A 25296-nucleotide genomic window follows, 5' to 3' on the forward strand; every position below is an offset into this window, starting at 1 on the left:
GTTATATTTGGTGGCTTATAACAAACCCCTATGAGGATTTTATTAGTTTTCCCTCCTTGTATCTCCACCCATAGAGACTCCACCTCTTCATTTCCCTCTTGAATATCTTCTCTTAGTCTGGGCTTTAAACTGGACTTTATATATAGACAGACTCCACCCCCTTTCCTTTTTTTACGATCCCTCCTAAACAATTCATATCCTTGCAGGTTAGCCGCCCAGTCATAACTATCATCTAACCATGTCTCAGTTATTCCTACTATGTCGTATTTCTCCTCATACATTACCAGCTCCAGTTCCTCCATCTTATTGGTCAGGCTTCTTGCATTGGTCAGCATGCAGGAAAGAAGTTTTGCTCCCCTTTTCTCAGCTTCCTTCTTAGTACCCTGTCTTGGGTCCTCTTTACGGCATCTAGTATCCTTGATTAGTTTGTCCTTCTGCTGCATGTTCTTGTCTGCTGTTTTTTCTCCCATCCCCTCTTCTTCTAGTTTAAAGCCCTCCTGATGAGTGTGGCAAGCCTTCTGGCGAACGTGTGTTTCCCAGGTTTTGTGAGGTGTATCCCGTCTCTTTCAAGTCATTTACTCCTGGCTCAAGAGCCCATTGTTAATAGACTCCATCGGTAAACAGCTTAACAAGAATAATCGAAATGACAGAATTACATTTTTTGGGCTGTCAGGACACTGCAGAAAAAATGCAGTAAGAAGCGATCCATAAGTCTTATTTGCTCCAAAATACTATCAGTAAAAAAGACAGCTCACTATGCAAAAAAGCAAGCCCTCACATGGCTCAATCGACTGAAAAAAGTGTTACAGGGACCATGGCGTCACACGTGTGTGTGTGTGTTTGTGTGTGTGTGTGTGTGTGTGTATATATATATATATATGTATATATATATATATATATATGTATATGTATATGTATATATATATATATATGTATATATATATGTATATGTATATATATATGTATATGTATATATATATATGTATATGTATATATATATATGTATATGTATATATATATATATATATATATATATATATATATATATGTATATGTATATGTATATATATATATAATGTGTATATATATATATATATGTATGTATGTGTGTGTGTGTGTGTGTGTGTGTGTGTGTGTGTATTATAATATAATTTTATATACACACATATGTACACACACACACACACACACACACACACACACACACACACACACACACACACACACACACACACACACACACACTGGAGGGTAATGTTTCCAAGTAAGATTGAGGAATTGCACTGTTTAACCAGTTTCACCGCCTTTAGAACTTATTTTCCTGTCTTCCGGATCATTGTATGGCAAAATAAAAGGTGTCATTCCAAACTGCAACTCGTCCTTCACAAAAACAAGTCTCTCAACTGCGATGTCATTGGAAACAATATGAAAACTATGGAACTTGGAAGAAGGGGGTCAAACAAAACCAAAAATGGAGGGTTGCCATATCAGATGGAATTAATAGTTCAGAAATTTTGGATAAAATAGTTATTAAAAAACACACACACACCAGAATACTGGTACAATATGAGCCCCACTTGAACTATGCTGACTATTTGTATTAACCCCTTAACGACCACAGGCAGTAATCTTCCGTCCTAGTGGTCATAGTGTTACTGCCCACGATCTGCTTCAAGCAGTTTGCAGCGATCAGCACATATATTGGCTGATTTTTACAGCTGAGATGTGTGCCTGCCAGGCACGAGCGGAATTGTTTTCCGCCCGGGCCCTTTAACCCATTAAATGGTGCTGTCAATAAGTGACAGCCCCATTATAATCTCATTGGCGGTAAACATTTACTCACCGGCCGATACCGGAAGTCACGTGACGTGATCACTTGACTTCCAGTGGTTGTCATGGTAGCACAGGGTCATGTGATGACTTGTAGCTCACATTACTCACTTCCTGCCTCACACAGCCGAGAGCTGGGTGAGACAGGTAATGAGCATATCTGCTGTTCACAGGTGTAGCTGTGATTGGTAGAGCGATCAGACTGCTTATCCATATAGTCCCTTAGGGGACGTAGCAAAATAAAAATTTTTTTAAAAAAAAGTAAACCTAAAAGTTCAAATCACCCCCCTTTCACCCCATTGAAAATTAAAGCGTTAAAAAAATAAAAAATATACACATTTGGTATCACCACGTTCAGAAACGCCCGATCTATCAAAATATAAAATCAATTAATCTGATCATTAAACGGTGTAGCGGTAAAAAAAATTCCAAACGCCAAAATTGCATTTTTTGGTTGCCACAAATTTTGCGCTAAATTCATTAACAGGCAATCAAAATGTAGCATCTGCTCAAAAATGGTACTGTTAAAAATGTCAGCCTGAGACGCAAAAAATAAGGCTATGTGCGCACGTGTGCGTATTGCATGCAGTTACGCTGCGTTCTGCACCGCAGGCAGCATAACTGCATGCGTCCTGCGTCCCCTGCACAGTCTATGGAGATTGTGCAGGAGCCGTGCGCACGTGGCATATTAGAACGCAGCGCTTCGGCTGCGTTCTAAGAAGTGACATGTCACTTCTTCCATGCGGTTTGCATGCTGTCTATAGGGAGAGGCAGCATGCAGAGCACACGTTCTCTGCCGGCACCATGCGCTTCAGAACAGAGCTTTTCAGCTGCGCTCTGAAGCGCACCTTTTAGGTGCGGTGCAGAGCGCACATAGCCTAAGCCGTCACTGAGCCATAGATCCCGAAAAATGAGAACGCTATGGTTCATGGAAAATGGTGTAAATCGTGCGCCACTTTTTTCGAACAAATGTCTGATTTTTTTTTTTAACCTTTTAGATAAAAGTAAACCTATTCATGTGTTGTGTCTACGAACTCGCACTGACCTGAGGCATCACACCCACACATCAGTTTTACCATATAGTGAACACTGTGAATAAAATATCTCAAAAACAATAGTGCTAGCTCACTTTGTTTTGCAGTTTTTCCGCATTTGGAAATTTTTTGCTGTTTTCCAGTACACCATATGGTAAGACTTACGGTTTTATTTAAAAGCACAGCTCGTTCCGAAAAAGAAAACAATCCCTCACATGACCATATTGACTGAAAAATAAAAAAAATTACGTCTCTCAAAAGAAGAATGGCGAACAAAACCCCAAAAACCGGAAAACCCAAAATCGGCCGGTCGTGAAGGGCTTAAACACTTTCTGAACCTTTCCTGACAAGTCAGCGTGGTTTGTTTGAAAGGCCAAATGCCTAACGTGACTATATATATATACATGTGTGTATATATATATATATATATATATATATATATATATATATATATATATATATATATATATATATATATATATATATATATAAATTATAATTAAAAATCACAAATGTTTCAATTGTGTATTTTACAAGCATTTTTTTCAAGCTCTCCATTGAGATCTGTGGGGGGGAAAAACACTCCAAATAGACATGCAGTTCCACAGCGTTTTTAAGCACACAGAGGGCATAAGCTGTCAGGGACTCACATCCACTTTGCGGTAACTGCTAAATGCAGCAGAAAAATGCACAGAAACAAAGCGGGGAAACCAGTTTCCGCTATGTGGGAACGTGGCCTAAGAGTCAAGCAGTATTGATATGTTGTCTGATTGTTTTGCTGCTGCATTACAATATATGCACTTATGTCTTTTTCAGTTGGTTTCGCCTTGAAAAGCACTAAGAAAATGTTAGCAAGAATGTAATGTCGGAACCACTTGCTGCCTACATGTTTCGTCTTTGAAAGCCATGAAGTGGCTAGATGAAGTGATCTGCTCATTCTTTGGGTGGCTACCGTATTCAGGCTAATTGCTATTTATAATCCAATTAATCCAATCAGCAAAAAGTTGGATTGTGAATAACAACATTTCCTTGTTGGTCTTTGCCTATAAAAACGATGCAGGCCCACTGATATTTTAAAGACATTGGCCCTGGTTCTTTAGGACCAGCATTTTTTGCAGCATTTTTTTTTTTTTTGCACGTGCCCACATCATCATTGGTGGAAATAAATATTATTATATATATATATACAGTGTATATATATATAATAATTATTTCACCGATGAGGGCACGTGCTGGAGTTAGATGCTCCTGACTCATGAATTAGGTACGCTCCCCTCCATGAATTTGCAGCATCTGATGAGTGGTTTATGCCTCTGCGCTACGCTAGTAATCTTATTCCAATCAAGTCTTAGGCTATGTGCGCATGCTGTGTTTTTTTTGCCACTGTGGGTTTTTGGCCACAAAAAACGCACAATAAGGCTATGTGCGCACGTGTGCGTATTGCATGCAGTTACGCTGCGTTCTGCACCGCAGCGTAACTGCATGCGTCCTGCGTCCCCAGCACAATCTATGAAGATTATGCAGGAGACGTGCGCACGTGGCGTATTAGAACGCAGCGATTTGGCTGCTGCCCGATGCGTGCGTTCTAAGAAGTGACATGTCACTTCTTTCGTGCGTTTTGCATGCTGTTTATAGGGAGAGGCAGCATGCAGAATGCACGAATTCTGCAGGCACCAGGCGCTTCGGAGCTTTTCAGCTGCGCTCTGAAGCGGACCTTTTGTTTGCGATGCAGAGCGCACATAGTGCGTAAGGCTAACGGCAAAAATGCACTGGTAAAAAACATATGCGTTTTTTCCCACATTTCGGTGCGTTTTTGGCTGCGTTTTGCTGCATTTTTCAAATGCATTGCATGGGTGGAAAAACGCAGAAAAGAATTGACATGTTTTGTTGTTTTTTTTTTTTGTTAGCTCAAAAACGCAGCTAAAAAAAAGCACTGTGCGGACAGCAAAAATGAAAACTCAGACTTTGCTGAGGAAGCAAAGTCATGCAGTTTTAAGACCAAAAAAGCACACACAAATGCAGCGAAAAACGCACCGTGTACAAATACCGTTAGTACATGTGCCCACGGGAGCTTGCTTCTGCGGATTTTGCCACTGAAAACCTGCGGCTTTATCTGGATTTTCTAGATAAATCCGCAGGTTTTAGCAAGTACAGACACTCCCCATGTTATCCTATGGGACATGGGGAGTGTCTGTGTGCATTCTGCGGTATGTGCGGCTGCAGAATATGCTGTGGATGTCCCGCAGCCACACATAACTGCATGTCAATTATTCCTTCGGAAATACCTGCGGAATTCCTGGCTCTCCACTATGGAGATAGAGGCCAGGACGTCCGGAGGTAAGTCGCACGAATGTCCGCAGGTTTACCGTAGATATTTCGCTGGAATCCCGCAGCAATGGCTGCGGATTCCTGGGAGCTTCTGCGGGAAACCTGCGGACGTACATGCGGATATATCTGCAGGTGCGAGCTCCCGTGGGCACATAGCCTTAGATTGAGATTTCTGGCGTACAAAACTCTACAGTTCGTCAAGAATTAGGCGAGCTCGAGCTAGTGGAGCTGAGAAAAACCAGCATGAAAACCCCGAAAAGGTACAAAGCTCTAACCTGGGCCTTTGGGTGCACAAACCCTTACATTCATAATGAAATACTATTTGTTATTCTAGCAGATCTTGTCCTCAACATACTATGTGTTATCGGCAAATGGGGCCCACTACACAAGAGATTTCCAATAGTTTGTGGGTCAACCCTTTTAATTATTTTTGATTTTTTTATTATTCTCCTTAAGCAAGAATTTTTTTAAGTTTGTCTTTCAGAGTTGGTCGTTGAACTTGGGGCACAGATCTGACTTCAGATCACTTCTCATGTATACTGCTTTAATAACCCCACTAAATAACGCTCCATGAGGCTCTTCAGAGCAGCCCTTGTTTGATTGTAGTGCTGGAGCATGAATAGCGATGCACACTAGCAATGCCTGACGGTGTGGAGTCTATTTAATGTTAAATTACAGTGCCACTGTATTTTATTAACTGGTGTTTGATGCTGACAGTGGAATCTCTGAATAGAGAAAGGGTGCTTAATATAATAATTTTCTGTATCCCAGGGAAGCGGTAATCAAGCATTCATTGGTACATAAAGTTTTTCTGGACTTCTTTACCCATGCAAGTTCTAAAGTAAGATCGGTATGTATATAATTGTAAGCCATAAAATCAGTGAGGGGTATGTGGGGTTTTTTTTGTGTGTTCTTTTTCATATATAAATTGTTAAAGGGAACCTTACATGTCAAAAAAAACATCATTTACTTGCATATGTAATCTACAGGTAAATAGAGCAAATATTCTGCCTTTCTTTATTACTGGAGCAGCGGCTAGAGGGAGAAAGTGAACTTAAGGCTATGTGCGCACGTTGCGTACAGTCACTGCAGAAATTTCTGCAGCGATCTGAAGAGCACACGTGCGCTTCCAATCGCTGCAGAAAATGTCCGTAGAAAAAAAAAAAGCCGATTCCATGCGCTCTGACTGCAGCTCCTGCCATAGACAGAGCAGGGGCTGCAGGCAAAGCACACGGAAGAAGTGACATGTCACTTCTTAGAACGCGCGCTCCGGGCAGCAGCCGAAGCGCTGCTCTCTAATACGCCACGTGCACACGTCTCCTGTATAATCTTCATAGATTATGCAGGGGACGCAGGACGCATGCAGTTAACTGCGTGTAATTACGCAACGTGCGCACATAGCCTAAATCCTCCCTGGAGCTGCTCTTTTAGCCGTAGAAGTGTGTTTAGTCACTTCTCACTATGCTGTGATCACTCAGCACTGTACCTTGACTGACGGCCTGCTTTGCAGTGTGTGTGTGTGTGTGTGTGTGTGTGTGTGTGTGTGTGTGTGGAGCAGGCTGTCAGGGTACTGGTGAGTGGTTAGTGGCTGTACTTGCAGCACAGTGAGTAACCACTCACTGTAACCACTCCTGCATGCCTTTAAGACTGAAAGCGAGTGGCTAGATGGACACTATAATTTCACTTTCTCCCTATAGCTGCTGCTTCAGTGATGCAGGCAGATTTCTTGCTCTATTTACCTCAAGATTACATCTGGCATTTTTGGAGATGTCCGGTTTCCTTTAAAACTGTTGCAAACTAATTAAATGACTTTAGAGGGTAAGATCGAGTGTATACCGTATTTTTCGCTTTATGAGACTCACCTGATTATAAGACGCCCCCTGTGCTGCCCATGGCCCCCTATGGATGGCACATGTCCCCCTGTGCTGCCCATGGCCCCCTATGGATTGCACACATCCCCCTGTGTTTGATATGGCCCCCATGCTGCTGCCCATAGTAAAATAAAAAACTCTTTACTTACCTCCTCCAGCGCTGTTCTCCCTCCATGCTGCTGAGCTCCTGCACTTCCTGGTTCTCGGTGCCGGTCATGTGATCGGCACAGCAGAGTGACATCATCTCTGCTTGCCTGATCACAGCAGCAGCAGGGAGATAGGGGAGACATGCTGGAGGAGGTAAGTAAAGAGTTTTATATTCTACTATGGGCAGCAGCATGTGGGCCATATCTAACTTAATGTGCCGCTCCCCCAGCCCATCACCGTGGTGCGGTCTGAGCACCACGGTGATGGACAGCGGCAGTGCATATTATATGAGCGGGAGCAGATCTCCCGCTGCAGCCTTCACCAGCCTCTTCCAACCTGCCTCAGCCTCAAGCACCGCTCCAGAGCTGCCCCCACCTCCCCTGCGCCCTGCAGTATATAATCCGTATATTCGGATTATAAGACGCACCTCCTACTTTCCCCCAAAATTTGGCGGAACAAAAGTACATCTTATTAAGCGAAAAATACGGTAACTTCCTAGCTACAAATGGATTTTCCATTCCTGAGAAAATCAACTTTGAGTCTTTCTATAAGTGAGGCGGAGTGTAGAGGCTGAGCACGCAGTGAGTGGGCCCTTCCAGGCTACAGCGTCTATCCTATGTATTGTACCTCTTGAAAAGCCACCCCTATTGGCTCAATTTCTACCTGTTCATAGCTGCTGATAACGAAGACATAGTAATGGTGAACAGCGGGTGCTTTGCAGTTAATAATACAGAAGATCGCTGCACTTGCTGAGAATGGTCACCCCTTTGTGAGCACTTGCTGAGAATGGTCCCCCTTGTTCTGTGCACTTGCAGCCACAGTTACATAAAGATTCAAAGTTGATGTTCCTCTTCTTTGGAAATCCATGTCCAGCCAGTATGGTGGGTTTGAGCTTATCTTTTCTACCCTTCTTAGAAATGTATCAGATCCTGGAGTCTTTTTTGCCATTTGAATAGTGGTTAGGAACCACAAATATGGCAGAACAGTGCATTTGACTTTCTCTGACGCCTCATTGGGGGACACAGGACCATGAGTGTTATGCTGCCTATCCATAGGAGGACACTAAGTAGATGCAAAAGCATAGCTCCTCCTCTGCAGTATACACCCCCTGGCCGGGCCAGGCAGTCTCAGTTTTAGCTTAGTGTCTATAGGAGGCACTTCCTTTCAAGGTTTATTTTTTGAGGGTGACGGTTTCCTTTTGGGACCGATCTCCCACTACCATCAACGGGTGGGAACGTGAAGTGTTGCCTATACGTACCCCCTCCCGCGACGCTGAATCCTGGGCTGGACGACGGGTTCCATAGACACCGATTTTCCAAAGCCCAGGGCAGAGGCACAATTCCTCAGCCCCTCTTTGCAGGCTGTGAGTTGAATATGGCACAGTTGTGACCGGATACAGCAAGCTGACTCTGCTATTGTCACTGCCTGGATTGAAGCAGTGTTTACGGTGAGATCCCCCCTGACTGTTTTCCCAGACATAGGGAGAAAAGGCTGTGCAGGAAAGGCTCCCAGGGCTGAATATACAGTATTTATTATGAGAAAGTCCCTGGCTATTGCAAGGAAGAGAGCCCCAGGAATCCTGAACACAGTGTTAACTTTTCTCTAGCTTGCTGGCTGGAGGAGGGGGGAAGTCCCTCCTGTTTGCAAACTCCTGCACAGATAATTTCCCGGTGACAGGGGGGAGGGGGTGGCTAGAGAATCACAGAGCTCAGGGACTCACACTGTTTATTATCTGCTCTGTTTATTTGATCTAGCAGAAAAGTCGGCTGATAACCACAAGTGACAGGCTGTGTGCTGACTAGAGGGAGAGGGAAGAAAACTATCAGAAGCTCCTTTCCTGCCGTTTTTTACTACCCACAGCGGGGGGGGGGGGGGCACACTGACGACTAATTTGAGCTCTTTTAGCGCTAAGCCCCGCCCCCCGTGGCCGCGATAAGCTTCCCCCCCCCCCCCCAGAAAGCGTGGGAAGATCTCCAGCCATCGGCTGATTCTGGTAAGGTGCTGCTCAGTGTAGCTCTGCTGAGCATTGCTCCCCTTACCTAGCATACTCCTATCAGGAACATGCAGAATTCAAAAGGCACTAAGAGGGCTAAGGCCCACATAGTCTATTATTCAGCCTGCACTGCCTGCCACGTTGAGCTACCACGTAAACACACCTCTTCTCTCTGTGAGTCCTGTGCCCCTATAACCCTCCAAGACCCCCCTGCCACCATCGCCGTAACCGTCAGCCCAGAGCCTAGGGCTCCCAGCCAACCGGAATGGGCACAGTTTTTTCCAATCCATGGAAAAACTGTCACAGAACCTGGTGCTGGCTATGCAATGTAGTCCTCCACAACCTTCTGGGTCCCTGGACGGAACGCAGCCTGAGGATACCCCTATGGAGGATCCTTCTGAGGTAATCCGGGCACATGCTTCACCGGTTGCAGGGATCAGGAAAAGAGCACATGGCCGGGTGTCTGCAGCGGGCTCTCCCTCGGGAGCACACAGGGCAGGTTCTCCCACACGCTCCACGGCTTCTGAAGAGCTGGAGGAGGGAGAATGCTGTTTGTACCAGGAGGATTCCTCTGTTTCAGCCTCCCCAGATGATCAGACTGTAATAGACTCCCTTATAGCAGCAATCAACCAAACTCTGCATGTGGAGGATCCCCCATCCACTACCACTGACCATGCGGTCTCCTTTAAGAGGGCAAGGAAACCCCAAAAGGTTTTCGCTGATCACCCTGAGTTTCAGGATATACTCACAAAGCAAAGGGAGAAGCCTGACATGCGCTTCGGTAACCGAAAACTGACCCCCCGGTCTCCCGCCTTACCACAAAGACGCTCCTGTCTTTACCCGATGGTTCCTCCATCAAGGACCCGACAGACAGGTGGAGCACCTCGCCCGCTCTGCTTTTGAGGCTGCGGGTTCCTCCCTCTCGCCCTCCTTTGCCTCTGTGTGGGTCGCAAAGGCGATCTCGGTCTGGGCAGAATCCCTTAACACTTCGCTTGAGGAATCCCAGTTCACTCATACCTTCACAGAGGTAACCGCTCAAATTGCCGCTGCGGCGGAGTACCTCATGCAGGCCTCCATGGACGCTGCTACCTGCGCAGCGTTTGCCGCCTCAAATACCATAGCCATCCGTAGAGCTCTCTGGCTCCGACAATGGCGAGCGGACTCTGCCTCCAAGAAGTCTCTCACGGGCCTCCCCTTTTTTCCAGACTGTTTGGCGAACGTCTGGACAAGCTCATTTCTGACGCCACAGGAGGAAAGAGTACCTCCCTCCCCCAGCTGAAGTCAAGGACGTCCTTCACCAGACATCCACAGTCCTCGTTCCGCTCCTTTCGGAACTCATTTGGTTGGTCGACACCCCTGGCTGTCCATGCCACCAGCCGCAGACTACGCAGTGACCGACCTTCTCAGCTCTCCCCGAAACCTACTTCGTCATGGCAGCCTAGACCGACACAGTCCAGGACTAGGGAGACTCGGCCACGACGTTTTCCCTCCTCATGACTCCTTCGGCGCCCCGGAAGACACACTCATTGTAGGAGGTCGACTGCGGCTCTTTCAACACATCTGGGCTGCCGCCTCAGACGACAAATGGGTGCGAGAGCTTGTGTCTTCCAGTTACCACATAGAATTTCGGACCAGACCCCCGAGTCGGTTCCTTCTCTCAAACCCCCCAAAGACTCGAAAACGACGCAAGGCCTTTTTCTCAGCAATCTACTCGCTCCAAACAGCAGGAGTGATAATACCTGTCCCAGACGACGAGAAGTTCGGGGTTTTTTATTCCAACCTCTTTGTGGTCCACAAAAAGGATGGGTCAGTTCGACCCATCCTGGACCTCAAACACCTAAACAAGCATGTGCACATACGGAGATTCAGAATGGAGTCCCTAAGGTCCATTATTGCATCCATGGTCGAAGGGGAATTCCTCGCATCCATAGACATCAAGGACGCGTACCTGCACATACCCATCGCTCCAGATCACCAAAAGTTCCTCCGCTTTGCAATTCAGGACTCCCACTTTCAATTCGTAGCTCTACCCTTCGGCCTTGCCACCGCACCAAGGGTCTTCACCAAAGTCACGCCATGAGCGTCCTCCACGACAGGGGAGTGGTCGTTCTCCCTTACTTGGACGACCTCCTCATCAAGGCCCCCTCCTTCCGCGACTGCTCAACCAGCGTACAGATCACTGTGGACACCCTATCCCGCTTAGGGTGGCTAGTGAATCTGGACAAATCATCCCCGGTCCCATCACGATCCATCACCTTCCTGGGCATGTCCCTTGACACCCGTCGGGGCTTGATCCTTCTCCCTCAGGACAAGGCGATCGCTCTTCAACGAGCGGTACGCTGCCTTCTACGTCCTCCGTCTCGCTCCATTCGATTCTGCATGAAAGTGCTCGGCAGGATGGTGGTGGCTATGGAAGCAGAACCCTTTGCTCAACTGCACCTTCGCCCACTGCAGCTAGCCCTTCTAGCGGCCTGGGACAAGAGCCCCTTCTCCCTGGACAGACATCATCACCTGACGCCTTCAGTCAGGTACACACTCCGCTGGTGGCTTCGGTCCTCATCCCTATCGAAGGGGAGATCCTTTTTCCCAGTGAACTGGCTGGTCCTGACCACGGACGCCAGCCTCCTAGGCTGGGGAACAGTGTACCGGCACCACACTGCTCAAGGACGTTGGACGCCCCAGGAGTCTTCCCTACCCATAAACACCCTGGAACTCTGCGCGATCTTCCTCACGCTCAGAGCGTTCTGCCCTCTGCTAGCGGGTCGTCAGATTCGAGTCCAATCGGACAATGCGACAGCTGTAGCCTATATCAATCGGCAGGGGGGCACCCGCAGCAAAGCGGCTTATCTCGAGGCCCACAAGATCCTCAGCTGGGCCGAATCGACGGGATCAGTGATATCAGCGGTACACATACCGGGGGTAGAGAACTGGGTAGCAGACTTTCTAAGTCACCAAGGCCTGGCCGCCGGAGAATGGTCTCTCCACCCAGATGTGTTTCTACACATCTGCACTCGCTGGGGCACACCAGACGTGGACCTAATGGCCTCAAGGTTGAATGCAAAGGTACGCGCGTTCATAGCCAGGTCACACGACCCGCAGTCCATCGGCGCGGATGCTCTAGTCTGCTCCTGGCACCACTTCTGCTGCCTTACATATTTCCACCTCTACCCCTGCTGCCGCGGGTGATCAGGAAGATCAAGGTAGAGGGAGTCCCGGTGATACTGATAGCACCGGACTGGCCCAGGCGCACCTGGTACGCCGAATTAGTACAAATGCTCACAGACGCACCGTGGCGCCTTCCAAACAACCCAGACTTGCTGACCCAAGGGCCCATTTCCCATCAGCACTCCAGAGCCCTGAAGCTGACGGCATGGCCATTGACATTAAGGAATAACGTTTGGAACTCCATTCTATGTCTGAACTGGGTGCAAAAAACCTAAAAAACATCACTATGGGGAGATAAGGTATGCACACCAGTGACTATGGAAGGGGAATACATGGAATAGCAGAAACTGCTGTGTGAATACTGACATGAAAAATTCAATAGCTATTTGTTAGAATGAAATGTGAAAAATGGAACCTGCATTACTGCCATGAATATATGAATAAAGAGAAATTTAGCTACTGAATTGATCAATGCAGAAGAGCCCCAACACTACGCCAAAGTATTTCTCTACGTTGGGGTCCCTAGCTTGTGTGTGTCCTCTCATGCAGTTAAAAAACTTACCGTGTATGGGACGCTGAGACCCAGGCTATATATGCGTATAATGTGGATTGGCAATAGGTGTGTATGGGGAGGGTTCACAAACGAAAAACTACTAACATTAAGGAATAACGTTTGGAACTCCATTCTATGTCTGAACTGGGTGCAAAAAACCTAAAAAACATCACTATGGGGAGATAAGGTATGCACACCAGTGACTATGGAAGGGGAATACATGGAATAGCAGAAACTGCTGTGTGAATACTGACATGAAAAATTCAATAGCTATTTGTTAGAATGAAATGTGAAAAATGGAACCTGCATTACTGCCATGAATATATGAATAAAGAGAAATTTAGCTACTGAATTGATCAATGCAGAAGAGCCCCAACACTACGCCAAAGTATTTCTCTACGTTGGGGTCCCTAGCTTGTGTGTGTCCTCTCATGCAGTTAAAAAACTTACCGTGTATGGGACGCTGAGACCCAGGCTATATATGCGTATAATGTGGATTGGCAATAGGTGTGTATGGGGAGGGTTCACAAACGAAAAACTACTAACATTAAGGAATAACGTTTGGAACTCCATTCTATGTCTGAACTGGGTGCAAAAAACCTAAAAAACATCACTATGGGGAGATAAGGTATGCACACCAGTGACTATGGAAGGGGAATACATGGAATAGCAGAAACTGCTGTGTGAATACTGACATGAAAAATTCAATAGCTATTTGTTAGAATGAAATGTGAAAAATGGAACCTGCATTACTGCCATGAATATATGAATAAAGAGAAATTTAGCTACTGAATTGATCAATGCAGAAGAGCCCCAACACTACGCCAAAGTATTTCTCTACGTTGGGGTCCCTAGCTTGTGTGTGTCCTCTCATGCAGTTAAAAAACTTACCGTGTATGGGACGCTGAGACCCAGGCTATATATGCGTATAATGTGGATTGGCAATAGGTGTGTATGGGGAGGGTTCACAAACGAAAAACTACTAACATTAAGGAATAACGTTTGGAACTCCATTCTATGTCTGAACTGGGTGCAAAAAACCTAAAAAACATCACTATGGGGAGATAAGGTATGCACACCAGTGACTATGGAAGGGGAATACATGGAATAGCAGAAACTGCTGTGTGAATACTGACATGAAAAATTCAATAGCTATTTGTTAGAATGAAATGTGAAAAATGGAACCTGCATTACTGCCATGAATATATGAATAAAGAGAAATTTAGCTACTGAATTGATCAATGCAGAAGAGCCCCAACACTACGCCAAAGTATTTCTCTACGTTGGGGTCCCTAGCTTGTGTGTGTCCTCTCATGCAGTTAAAAAACTTACCGTGTATGGGACGCTGAGACCCAGGCTATATATGCGTATAATGTGGATTGGCAATAGGTGTGTATGGGGAGGGTTCACAAACGAAAAACTACTAACATTAAGGAATAACGTTTGGAACTCCATTCTATGTCTGAACTGGGTGCAAAAAACCTAAAAAACATCACTATGGGGAGATAAGGTATGCACACCAGTGACTATGGAAGGGGAATACATGGAATAGCAGAAACTGCTGTGTGAATACTGACATGAAAAATTCAATAGCTATTTGTTAGAATGAAATGTGAAAAATGGAACCTGCATTACTGCCATGAATATATGAATAAAGAGAAATTTAGCTACTGAATTGATCAATGCAGAAGAGTCCCAACACTACTAGTGTTGGGGCTCTTCTGCATTGATCAATTCAGTAGCTAAATTTCTCTTTATTCATATATTCATGGCAGTAATGCAGGTTCCATTTTTCACATTTCATTCTAACAAATAGCTATTGAATTTTTCATGTCAGTATTCACACAGCAGTTTCTGCTATTCCATGTATTCCCCTTCCATAGTCACTGGTGTGCATACCTTATCTCCCCATAGTGATGTTTTTTAGGTTTTTTGCACCCAGTTCAGACATAGAATGGAGTTCCAAACGTTATTCCTTAATGTTAGTAGTTTTTCGTTTGTGAACCCTCCCCATACACACCTATTGCCAATCCACATTATACGCATATATAGCCTGGGTCTCAGCGTCCCATACACGGTAAGTTTTTTAACTGCATGAGAGGACACACACAAGCTAGGGACCCCAACGTAGAGAAATACTTTGGCGTAGTGTTGGGGCTCTTCTGCATTGATCAATTCAGTAGCTAAATTTCTCTTTATTCATATATTCATGGCAGTAATGCAGGTTCCATTTTTCACATTTCATTCTAACAAATAGCTATTGAATTTTTCATGTCAGTATTCACACAGCAGTTTCTGCTATTCCATGTATTCCCCTTCCATAGTCACTGGTGTGCATACCTTATCTCCCCATAGTGATGTTTTTTAGGTTTTTTGCACCCAGTTCAGACATAGAATGGAGTTCCAAACGTTATTCCTTAATGTTAGTAGTTTTTCGTTTGTGAACCCTCCCCATACACACCTATTGCCAATCCACATTATACGCATATATAGCCTGGGTCTCAGCGTCCCATACACGGTAAGTTTTTTAACTGCATGAGAGGACACACACAAGCTAGGGACCCCAACGTAGAGAAATACTTTGGCGTAGTGTTGGGGCTCTTCTGCATTGATCAATTCAGTAGCTAAATTTCTCTTTATTCATATATTCATGGCAGTAATGCAGGTTCCATTTTTCACATTTCATTCTAACAAATAGCTATTGAATTTTTCATGTCAGTATTCACACAGCAGTTTCTGCTATTCCATGTATTCCCCTTCCATAGTCACTGGTGTGCATACCTTATCTCCCCATAGTGATGTTTTTTAGGTTTTTTGCACCCAGTTCAGACATAGAATGGAGTTCCAAACGTTATTCCTTAATGTTAGTAGTTTTTCGTTTGTGAACCCTCCCCATACACACCTATTGCCAATCCACATTATACGCATATATAGCCTGGGTCTCAGCGTCCCATACACGGTAAGTTTTTTAACTGCATGAGAGGACACACACAAGCTAGGGACCCCAACGTAGAGAAATACTTTGGCGTAGTGTTGGGGCTCTTCTGCATTGATCAATTCAGTAGCTAAATTTCTCTTTATTCATATATTCATGGCAGTAATGCAGGTTCCATTTTTCACATTTCATTCTAACAAATAGCTATTGAATTTTTCATGTCAGTATTCACACAGCAGTTTCTGCTATTCCATGTATTCCCCTTCCATAGTCACTGGTGTGCATACCTTATCTCCCCATAGTGATGTTTTTTAGGTTTTTTGCACCCAGTTCAGACATAGAATGGAGTTCCAAACGTTATTCCTTAATGTTAGTAGTTTTTCGTTTGTGAACCCTCCCCATACACACCTATTGCCAATCCACATTATACGCATATATAGCCTGGGTCTCAGCGTCCCATACACGGTAAGTTTTTTAACTGCATGAGAGGACACACACAAGCTAGGGACCCCAACGTAGAGAAATACTTTGGCGTAGTGTTGGGGCTCTTCTGCATTGATCAATTCAGTAGCTAAATTTCTCTTTATTCATATATTCATGGCAGTAATGCAGGTTCCATTTTTCACATTTCATTCTAACAAATAGCTATTGAATTTTTCATGTCAGTATTCACACAGCAGTTTCTGCTATTCCATGTATTCCCCTTCCATAGTCACTGGTGTGCATACCTTATCTCCCCATAGGCATGGCCATTGAGACCTGGGTATTAACAAGAGCGGGATTCTCCCCCGCGGTTATTTCCACCATGATCAGCGCCCGAAAGCCTGTTTCATCCCGCATTTACCACCGTACGTGGAAAATCTTCCTTTCATGGTGCAGGGAAACTAACGTCCAGCCTATGCCTCTGGCCATCCCCAGAATTCTCGACTTTCTACAGTCTGGCTTGCAAGCGGGGTTGTCTCTCAGTTCCCTTTAAAGGGCAGGTCTCGGCGCTCTCAATCTTCTAGCAATGCTGCCTGGCTCAAAAACTGCAAGTCAAGACCTTCCTCCAGGGCGTTTCCCATCTAGTTCCCCCGTACAAACGGCCGTTGGACCCATGGGACCTCAACCTCGTTCTGGACGGTCTCCAGAGGTCTCCCTTTGAACCCCTCAAGGAATCCTCCCTTGCTCTTCTGTCCTGGAAGGTAACATTCCTGGTGGCAATTACATCCATCAGATGGGTTTCAGAGCTAGCAGCACTCTCTTGCCGCGAGCCTTTCCTGATCTTTCACCAGGAGAAGGTGGTTCTGCGCCCCTTCCGGATTTCCTTCCAAAGGTTCTTACCCCGTTTCATTTGAACGAGGACATTGTTCTGCCTTCATTTTGTCCACACCCAGTTCATAGGGTGGAAAAAGGTCTCTGCATTCGTTAGACCTCGTCAGAGCTCTCAGATATTACATATCCAGGACAGCCCCCTTTAGGAAAACTGACTCTTTGTTCGTCATTCCTGAGGGGCCTAAGAAGGAACAGGCAGCTTCAAAGGCAACTCTGGCTCGCTGGATTCGCTCTGCGATCCAGGAAGTCTACCGCCTGCAACTCAAGCCCATTCCTAGTGGGCTGCGGGCTCATTCCTTACGAGCAGTTGGCGCTTCGTGGGCCATTCGGCATCAGGCTTCAGTGGAACAGGTGTGTAAGGGTGCGACCTGGTCTAGCCTACATACTTTTTCAAAGCATTACAGAGTCCATACCCAGGTTTCAACTGAGGCAAATCTGGGTAGGAAAATTCTGCAAACGGCAGTAGAGCACCTCTCTCAGTAGGCGCTCCTTGTTTTTAATGTAAATGTTTTTTCCTTGTATGTCAAAAAAACTTTTTTCAATAAAATATATAACCTTTTAGCCTAATACTTGTGTGAGTAAAATTGTGTACTAGGCGCTCCAGGCTGTCTGGGACTGGTTCCTAGTCCTTGGGTTGTGTTGTCTTCTTTTATGTTTCCCACCCATGGACTGCTTTAGGACGTCCCATGGTCCTGTGTCCCCCAATGAGGCGTCAGAGAAAAACGGATTTTTGTGTACTCACCGTAAAATCGTTTTCTCTTAGCTATCATTGGGGGACACAGCACCCACCCTGTTGCCCTGCGGGGCCTTGGTTCTCTCAGTACCTTATTTGGTTTTGACTCTTCTTTTCTCATGTTCCTCTGTTGAGAAGTTTTTTACTGCTTTTTTTCTCCTCCTGCTTGTGTACTAAAACTGAGACTGCCTGGCCCGGCCAGGGAATGTATACTGCAGAGGAGGAGCTATGCTTTTGCATCTACTTAGTGTCCTCCTATGGATAGGCAGCATAACACCCATGGTCCTGTGTCCCCCAATGATGGCTAAGAGAAAACTATTTTACGGTGAGTACACAAAAATCCATTTTTTTTTTTGGCTTTGGATGTCCATTTACAGTACCCTCTTTTTTTCTTTTTTTTTTAATTAGGAAATGATTGAGGCAATCAGAGAAGCCGTAATCTATATGATCCATACGCATGATGGTGCCCGAGTGGGAATGCACTGCTTATGGCATGGAACTCCTAAGGTTTGTTAGTTTTCTAACTAAAATCCTATGTGTCAAACTAATTTTACAAAATGGCTATTTAAAGGTAGATGTTTTTATTCTAAAACGCTGCTACCAGTTTCAGGAAATATCTGATCGAAAATAGATATCAGAATGGCAGCCCCCCACTGTTTGCTAAAGTGAAGTTGCTAACTTCAAACCGTCGGTTTTGTGCCAACTTCACTAAAGCGAACAGAAAATGGACAACAAGAGGTACCCTATATGTTTGAAAGCTCCATTCCACAAATTCATTTAAAGGGAATCTGTCACCAGGTTTTTGCTCCCTCATCCGAGAGCAGCATAATGTAAAGACACACCAATGATGTGTCATTTAGTGAGCTGTTTATCATATTGATAAAAGCTATGTTTTCTCTGCTGCAGATCTAGCAGTTATACAGAGCTCATATACCTGCAGCACACCAAGTAGGCCTGCAGTGATAATCTGCTGATTAATCAGTGAATTTATCAAAACTACACTAAAGGCCCAGTCACACACAACGACTTACCAGCGATCCCGAAAACGATGCGACCTGATAGGGATCGCAGGTAAGTCGCTGGGAGGTCGCAGGTGAGATGTCACACAGTCAGATCTTACCAACGATGCAGGAACGATACAGGTCGCAGTAGCGACCTGTATAACGATCTCAGCAGTCACTGTGACCCTGTCACACAGTGTCAAACACAGCGTCAAACACAGCGATGTGTCCTGCCCAGCAGGACATCACATTTGAAGAAAATGGCCTGGACCATTCTGCAATGACTACGGATATCACAGCAGGGGCCTGATCGCTGGTAGGTGTCACACATAACGAGATCGCTAATGGGATCGCTACTGCGTCACAGAAACCGTTACTCGGCTGCGATCTCGCTAGCGATCTCGTTATGTGTGACGGTACCTTAAGCAGCCCAGTAGGTGACACATCATTGGAATCAGGATCTCTGCCCCTACGTTATGTCGCTTTCAGATTAGGTGGCAAAAACCTGGTGACAGATTCCCTTTAAGACACCAACATGTGCATTTTATCATGTGATCACACATTAAAAAAAATGTTTCTGTGCTATGATAAACTCATTATTGTATTTTATAGCACCCCCTATTGTTGAGCTGCCTAGTGTCAGTGGGATCCCTGCAGTATTACTGCTTGTCAAAGGAAATCATTGGGCAGACACGGCATGCCCAACTTCCCTGAAAAGTAGAGAACTGGCGCTCATAATTGTCTGTTCTCTCCGTTCACATTTTACTCGTATGACACAATTTTGCTACACCGTATTGCATTGAACAGCTGTGAATACGTTGCCTGACAAAAGCCTCCATTGTAGCGGTCAGGCTGATAGGCAGACACTTTACTTTTTTACTCAAAGACCTAAAAGCAGAGATGGGCTTGTATTTAACCCTAGAACGCGTACCTGGGGCCTCGCAGGCTGCTAGGTTACTTGTTTGCTATTGTAGATGTCTATGGTTGCGCGTTCTAGGGTTAATTATAAAACAGACTGTATACATTTCACACTTTTTTTGGCATAAAAGAGCATATTTTTCATTTACATCTAATTATTTTAGATAGCCTTAATGTGCCAGTTGTGTTATAGTTGTTCATGCTGAATGACCAATCTTTATACTTACGACGTACAGGTTGGCTTCTTGCCAGAAATTTTTGCCAACATTTTAGTGTATCTTTTGGTACTCCATGTTGCATGTTACGTCATGTTCTTTTTTGTGAATCCCCACAACATTGTTTCTAAATGGATGTAACGTTTCCAATGAACCTCACCAGTCTTGCACCGATGACATGACGTACATAGTTTACTAACCATGCTTGGTATGTACAACGTGACTGCTGAGGCGAGTAATTGGCTGCATCGGTCACCTAAATGATGTATGACGTGTCATGGGATACACAAGTGGTGGAGACCACTGGAGCAGGAGCATTGGAAGAGTGGTGGATTGTAAAGGTGAGCTCAAACAATTTTTTCAGTCAATGTCTGGGAAAACTAGTGACCACTTGGAGGAGAAGCTTACTACATATACATTTACTTTTAGAGTAACTATATATTTTTTTGTCTATCATGCTTAGTTATGATTTTTTGCGTATTTGTGTCGTCTAAACTTTTTTCCTTTTGCTGTTTGCCTTCCATTAGCTGCATTAATATCAGAATGTACTCATGGAGTACAGATAATGGCAGTGAAACAGTCAGCTCCTGTCCCATCCTCTGAGTTTTGTTCTGTGAATACATTTGGACTAGGTTCCAGTTTGGGGCTCCCTCTTCTGGTCAGTGCTGGTAGTGAAGTTTGCTTGCTGAATAGAAACCAGACAGCTGGGGATGATTGGCAATCATGTTCTTCTGACTGGGCCTATATAACGGAGTGGTGTTCTCTTGTTCCTGGCCGGTGTCCAATGTTGTCTCCTGGGTGCTATGGACATTCTGAAGCCAGCCCTTCCTTCTGTGTCTACCAGAACTACTTTCAGATAAGTTTGGACCTTGTACCTCTGCTGGTGGTTTCCACCTTCTGTTTGTTTTCTGTTTAGGTACTAAGGATTATTCCTTTTTTGCCTGTGTGGAGTTCTGGGTGGAGTTGGATCATTCCCTGCTGGGAATGTCTGTGTACCTTGCTCCATATTCTGCTATGTATTTTGTTTTGTCATGCTTTGTACTAATTTCAGTCCCTCCACTATATTACTGTTTTGTTTGGATCCCAGTAACACCAGAGTACTGATATAGTGGGGAAGAGGCCGTGTGGTCTCAGCTTTTTTCCATATCAGGCGTTTTGGTATTTTCTAGGGTATTGCACGGCTGCAGACAGTGCTCTTTTCTGTCCTTTCCTATTTAGATTTTTGGGCCTCATCTTTGCTGAATCTGTTTTCTATTTGTGTATTGTGTGCCTAAATCACCGTAATCTTTATATGTGGGGGGCTATCTATATCTTTGGGGACTACTCCGAGGCAGATTAGCCTTTCCTGTATTTCTTTCTGTAGGAATAATTAGTTCTCCGGCTGTGTCAAGGTGACCAGGTCATTGTGAGCACGTCCCACGGCTACTTCTAGTTGTGTTAGTGTTAGGTCTGCAGTTCACTGAGATTCCAACCACTCTGGTACATTCTGGGTTTCCTAGTTTTTGTCCTTTTTCTGATCCTCCTTGGTCACTGAATCCTAAAGCCCCCTTTACACATTGAGACTTTCTAGCGATCCCACCAGCGATCCCAACCTGGCCGGGATCGCTACAAAGTCTCTGTTCGCTGGTGAGCTGTCAAACAGGCATACCTAGCCAACGATGCAGCAGCGTTTAGAGACTTTCTAGCGATCCCGGACCTGCAGAACGACCTAGCTAGTCATTGGGGACGTGTCAAAGCAGCTATTTGAAAGGGAAGTCGCTAACAAAGTCGTTGTAACGGTGTCAAACACAACGATGCATGCTGCACAGCGGGAAACAAAGGACCAAAAAGTGGTCTTGAAAGATTTGTAGCAATCAGCAACCTCACAGCGGGGGCCAGGTCGCTGATGCATTTCACACACTGCAATGTCGCTGGGGAGGTCGCTATTACGACACAAAACCGGTGACGTTACAGCGATGTCGTTAACGATGTTGCAGTGTGTAAAGGGGTCTTAACAGTTGTGCTTATCAGATTAATCTTCTGCAACAACTTATCCCCAAAGTTAGTGAGACATATGTGCTGAGCTGACCCTTTCACTGCCAGCACTTGTACTCCAAATAGGTACATCCTAAAATCAATGCCGCTAAAGGCTGGCAAATAGACCTTGGCAACAAGGGGTTTGCAAGTGACTTTCATATAATTTTTTTTATTTATAGAAATAAAAACATCTAATAAAGTGATTCACAATGGTTCATAACTTTCCAGAGTGGGCACAATAAAAAAAAAAAAATTATATAAAAAGAAATGAGTTTAGTTGCTTTTTAAGTTCAATTGGACTGTAAAACTATGCATAAATGGCGACCTTTCACTCTAATAGCCAGTCTCTGAAATGTCTCTTCTGGTCAAGGGTAGTTTTCTTAGGCTATGTGTCCACGGGAGAATGTAGCTGCGGATTTTTCTGCATCAAAATCCGCAGCTTTCCCGCAAAATCCGCACCTTTAGAAAGGTGCGGATTTACCGCGGAATTGCCGCGGATTTTGGTGCGGATTTTTTTTTTTCCCCAATTTTAGGCTATGCGCGGATTTTTCTGCGGATTTCTCGCGGAAAAGCCACGGATTTCCCGAAAATCTGCAGCTCAGGCACTTCCCAGCCATTTCTATGGCATTTTGGAAATGCTGTGCCCACGCTGCGGATTTTTCCGCAGCGGATTTCGTGCGGATTTTGATCCGGAAAAATCTGCAACATGTCAATTATTGTTGCGGATTTTCATCCGGATTTTGGCTTTAAAATTGGGAAAAAAAAAATCTGCACCAAAATCCGCGGCAAATCCGCACCATTAAAAAGGTGCGGATTTTGCGGGAAAGCTGCGGATTTTGATGCAGAAAAATCCGCAGCTACATTCTCCCGTGGACACAGCCTAAAAGCCAAAATCCGGATGAAAATCCGCAACAATAATTGACATGTTGCAGATTTTTCCGGATCAAAATCCGCACGAAATCCGCTGCGGAAAAATCCGCAGCGTGGGCACAGCATTTCCAAAATGCCATAGAAATGTCTGGGAAGTGCCTGAGCTGCAGATTTTCAGGAAATCCGCGGCTTTTCCGCGAGAAATCCGCGGCAAAATCTGCGCATTTTCCGCAGCGTGGGCACATCGCATAAGCCTGGTCTGTAAATATGAGCATTTCCTGATAAGACCTGGCCTTGTTCTTGGTGCTGCCGGTGATAGGATGTCTGTATAGCATTTAACCATTTTCACATTTCCAGCCTTTTTCTGTTTTGTTTTGACGTTAATGCCCGGCTGCTTATAAATGTTGGAATTGAGAATTACCGCTTGTTTTGGTAACATTTTCTTTGTATAAGAAAGTCTGTCTCTGAAAAATACCCAGTCAGCCAAGTGATTAATTTGTTGGTTTGCTGCAAGGGTGCCCTTGGGATTCTCAAGGCAGTTCATGTGATTTATTCCAATCTTATTCCGGAGGATTCACTTGCAAGCAGGAGATGGATTGTAACCATTCTTCCCCTTTGGTTTGATGCATGTCACCATTCCAGGTCACGTAGGCCTCAGACATTGCTTCAGGAAATCCCTGACAATACCTATTATGTCATCTGATTGAAGTGAATACACTGATTCATGTTGTTAAACCTAATGTCATGAAAGAACATTGACAGCTACTATTCTTGGTAAGACCCTCCACATGTGAATTGCTGCGCCTGGCTTATAAAAGGGATAGGATTGTATTAAATTCACTTTATTCCTTCTTTAGTTCATTTACACATTTTTGGAACGCGTGTGGTGGCCAGGAAGGGCGGTAAAGGATTGCTATACAGAGATCCAGTTGTAAGGCCCTGTGCAAGACTCCTAATGAGGCTTCTGTATTATTATCAGCCATAGTCATAGAAACAAATGCACAGACAGGATGCAGCAGTCACCCTTAACCTCTTCATGACACATTACATACTGGATACGTCATGGATAGTGTCAGGGTAATCGTCGCCGGCTACCGCAGGTACACATGTCAGCTGATTTGAACAGATGACGTGTGCCTCTCACGCACACGTGGATTCGCGATTCACCCAGGCCCATTAACCTGTGACAGCCCGCCGTGGTAATCGCGTACTCACTGGGCACCATCGGAAGTCACATGACGTGATCACGTGGAGCCGATGGTTGCCATGGTAGCACAGGATCATGTGATGAATCCTGTAGCTATCATGAGTCGCTTCCTTTTACAACCGGCAGAACACCGTGTGTGCGAGGAGAGCAGCATTTCTGCAGCACTTGAAATTTTTTTTTGCCATTTTCCAGTACACTATACGGTAAAACTCATGGTTTCATTTAAAAGTACAACTCGTCCCACAAAAAATAAGCATTCATATGGCAAGATTGACGGAAAAATAAAAAAAAGTTACAGGTCTCTGAAGAAGGGGAGCAAAAAAAAAAAATTTGGAAAATTGCCTGGGGCTGAAAGGGTTAAGGAGATAACAGGTGCAAAATACTGACAATATAACCACTCTCAACCTATCATGGAGGGTGTGATTTCCCTGTATTAGGCTATGTACCCACATAGCGTATTTTCATGCAGTTACGCTGCGATCTGCACCGCTGCGTAACTGCATGCGTCCTGCGTCCCCTGCACAGTCTATGAAGATTATGCAGGAGACGTGCGCACGTGGCGTATTAGAGCGCAGCACTTCGGCTGCTGCCCGAAGCGTGCGTTCTAAGAAGTGACATGTCACTTCTTTCGTGCGCTTTGCATGCTGTCTATAGGGAGAGTAAGCATCCAGAGCGCACGAATTCTGCAGGCACCAGGCGCTTCAGAACGGAGCTTTCTTTATCGTTCCTATGGGAGACCCAGACCATGGGTGTATAGCTACTGCCCCCGGAGGACACACAAAGTTACTACACTCAAAACGTGTAGCTCCTCCCTCCTAGCATATACACCCCCTGCTAGCCAGTCCTAGCCAGTTTCATTCTTTGTGTCAGGAGGATCACACACACACATGCATCCTTTTTTGATTTTTCATTTTTTCTAAAGTTTTGGAAGAAAAGCGGGTCCACTGGACTCCCGGCATGTCCCTTCTCACCCCCCTGGCGGCGGTGCTGTTAAGGTTGACTTCAGGGCAGGAGCCCTTCATGCCGCGCTCCTTCACCATCCCTTAGGGGCTCTGGCTTGAAGTTAGAGCCAACACGGTTCTCACTGCCTTGCAGGAGACCGGCCTCCATCCGCAGCCCTTTTGCAGGACCCTGCTGGACGGAGCACTGAACCCCCACCCCACCCA

General features: G+C 45.2%; 1 protein-coding gene across 2 annotated transcripts in view; it reads left to right on the forward strand.

The window, feature by feature from the left end:
• The window catches only part of PUM3 (pumilio RNA binding family member 3), a 198189-nt gene that overhangs the window by 93922 nt on the left and 78971 nt on the right, over window positions 1-25296 (forward strand). For both annotated transcript variants that reach the window (XM_075339844.1, XM_075339852.1), the window contains exons 10-11: window positions 5964-6042; window positions 18312-18410. In XM_075339844.1, coding sequence (XP_075195959.1) covers window positions 5964-6042; window positions 18312-18410 — 178 coding nt within the window. The remainder of the gene's footprint in view (window positions 1-5963; window positions 6043-18311; window positions 18411-25296) is intronic.

The sequence above is a fragment of the Anomaloglossus baeobatrachus genome, chromosome 1 (assembly GCF_048569485.1).
Source record: "Anomaloglossus baeobatrachus isolate aAnoBae1 chromosome 1, aAnoBae1.hap1, whole genome shotgun sequence".
NCBI lineage: Eukaryota > Metazoa > Chordata > Amphibia > Anura > Aromobatidae > Anomaloglossus > Anomaloglossus baeobatrachus.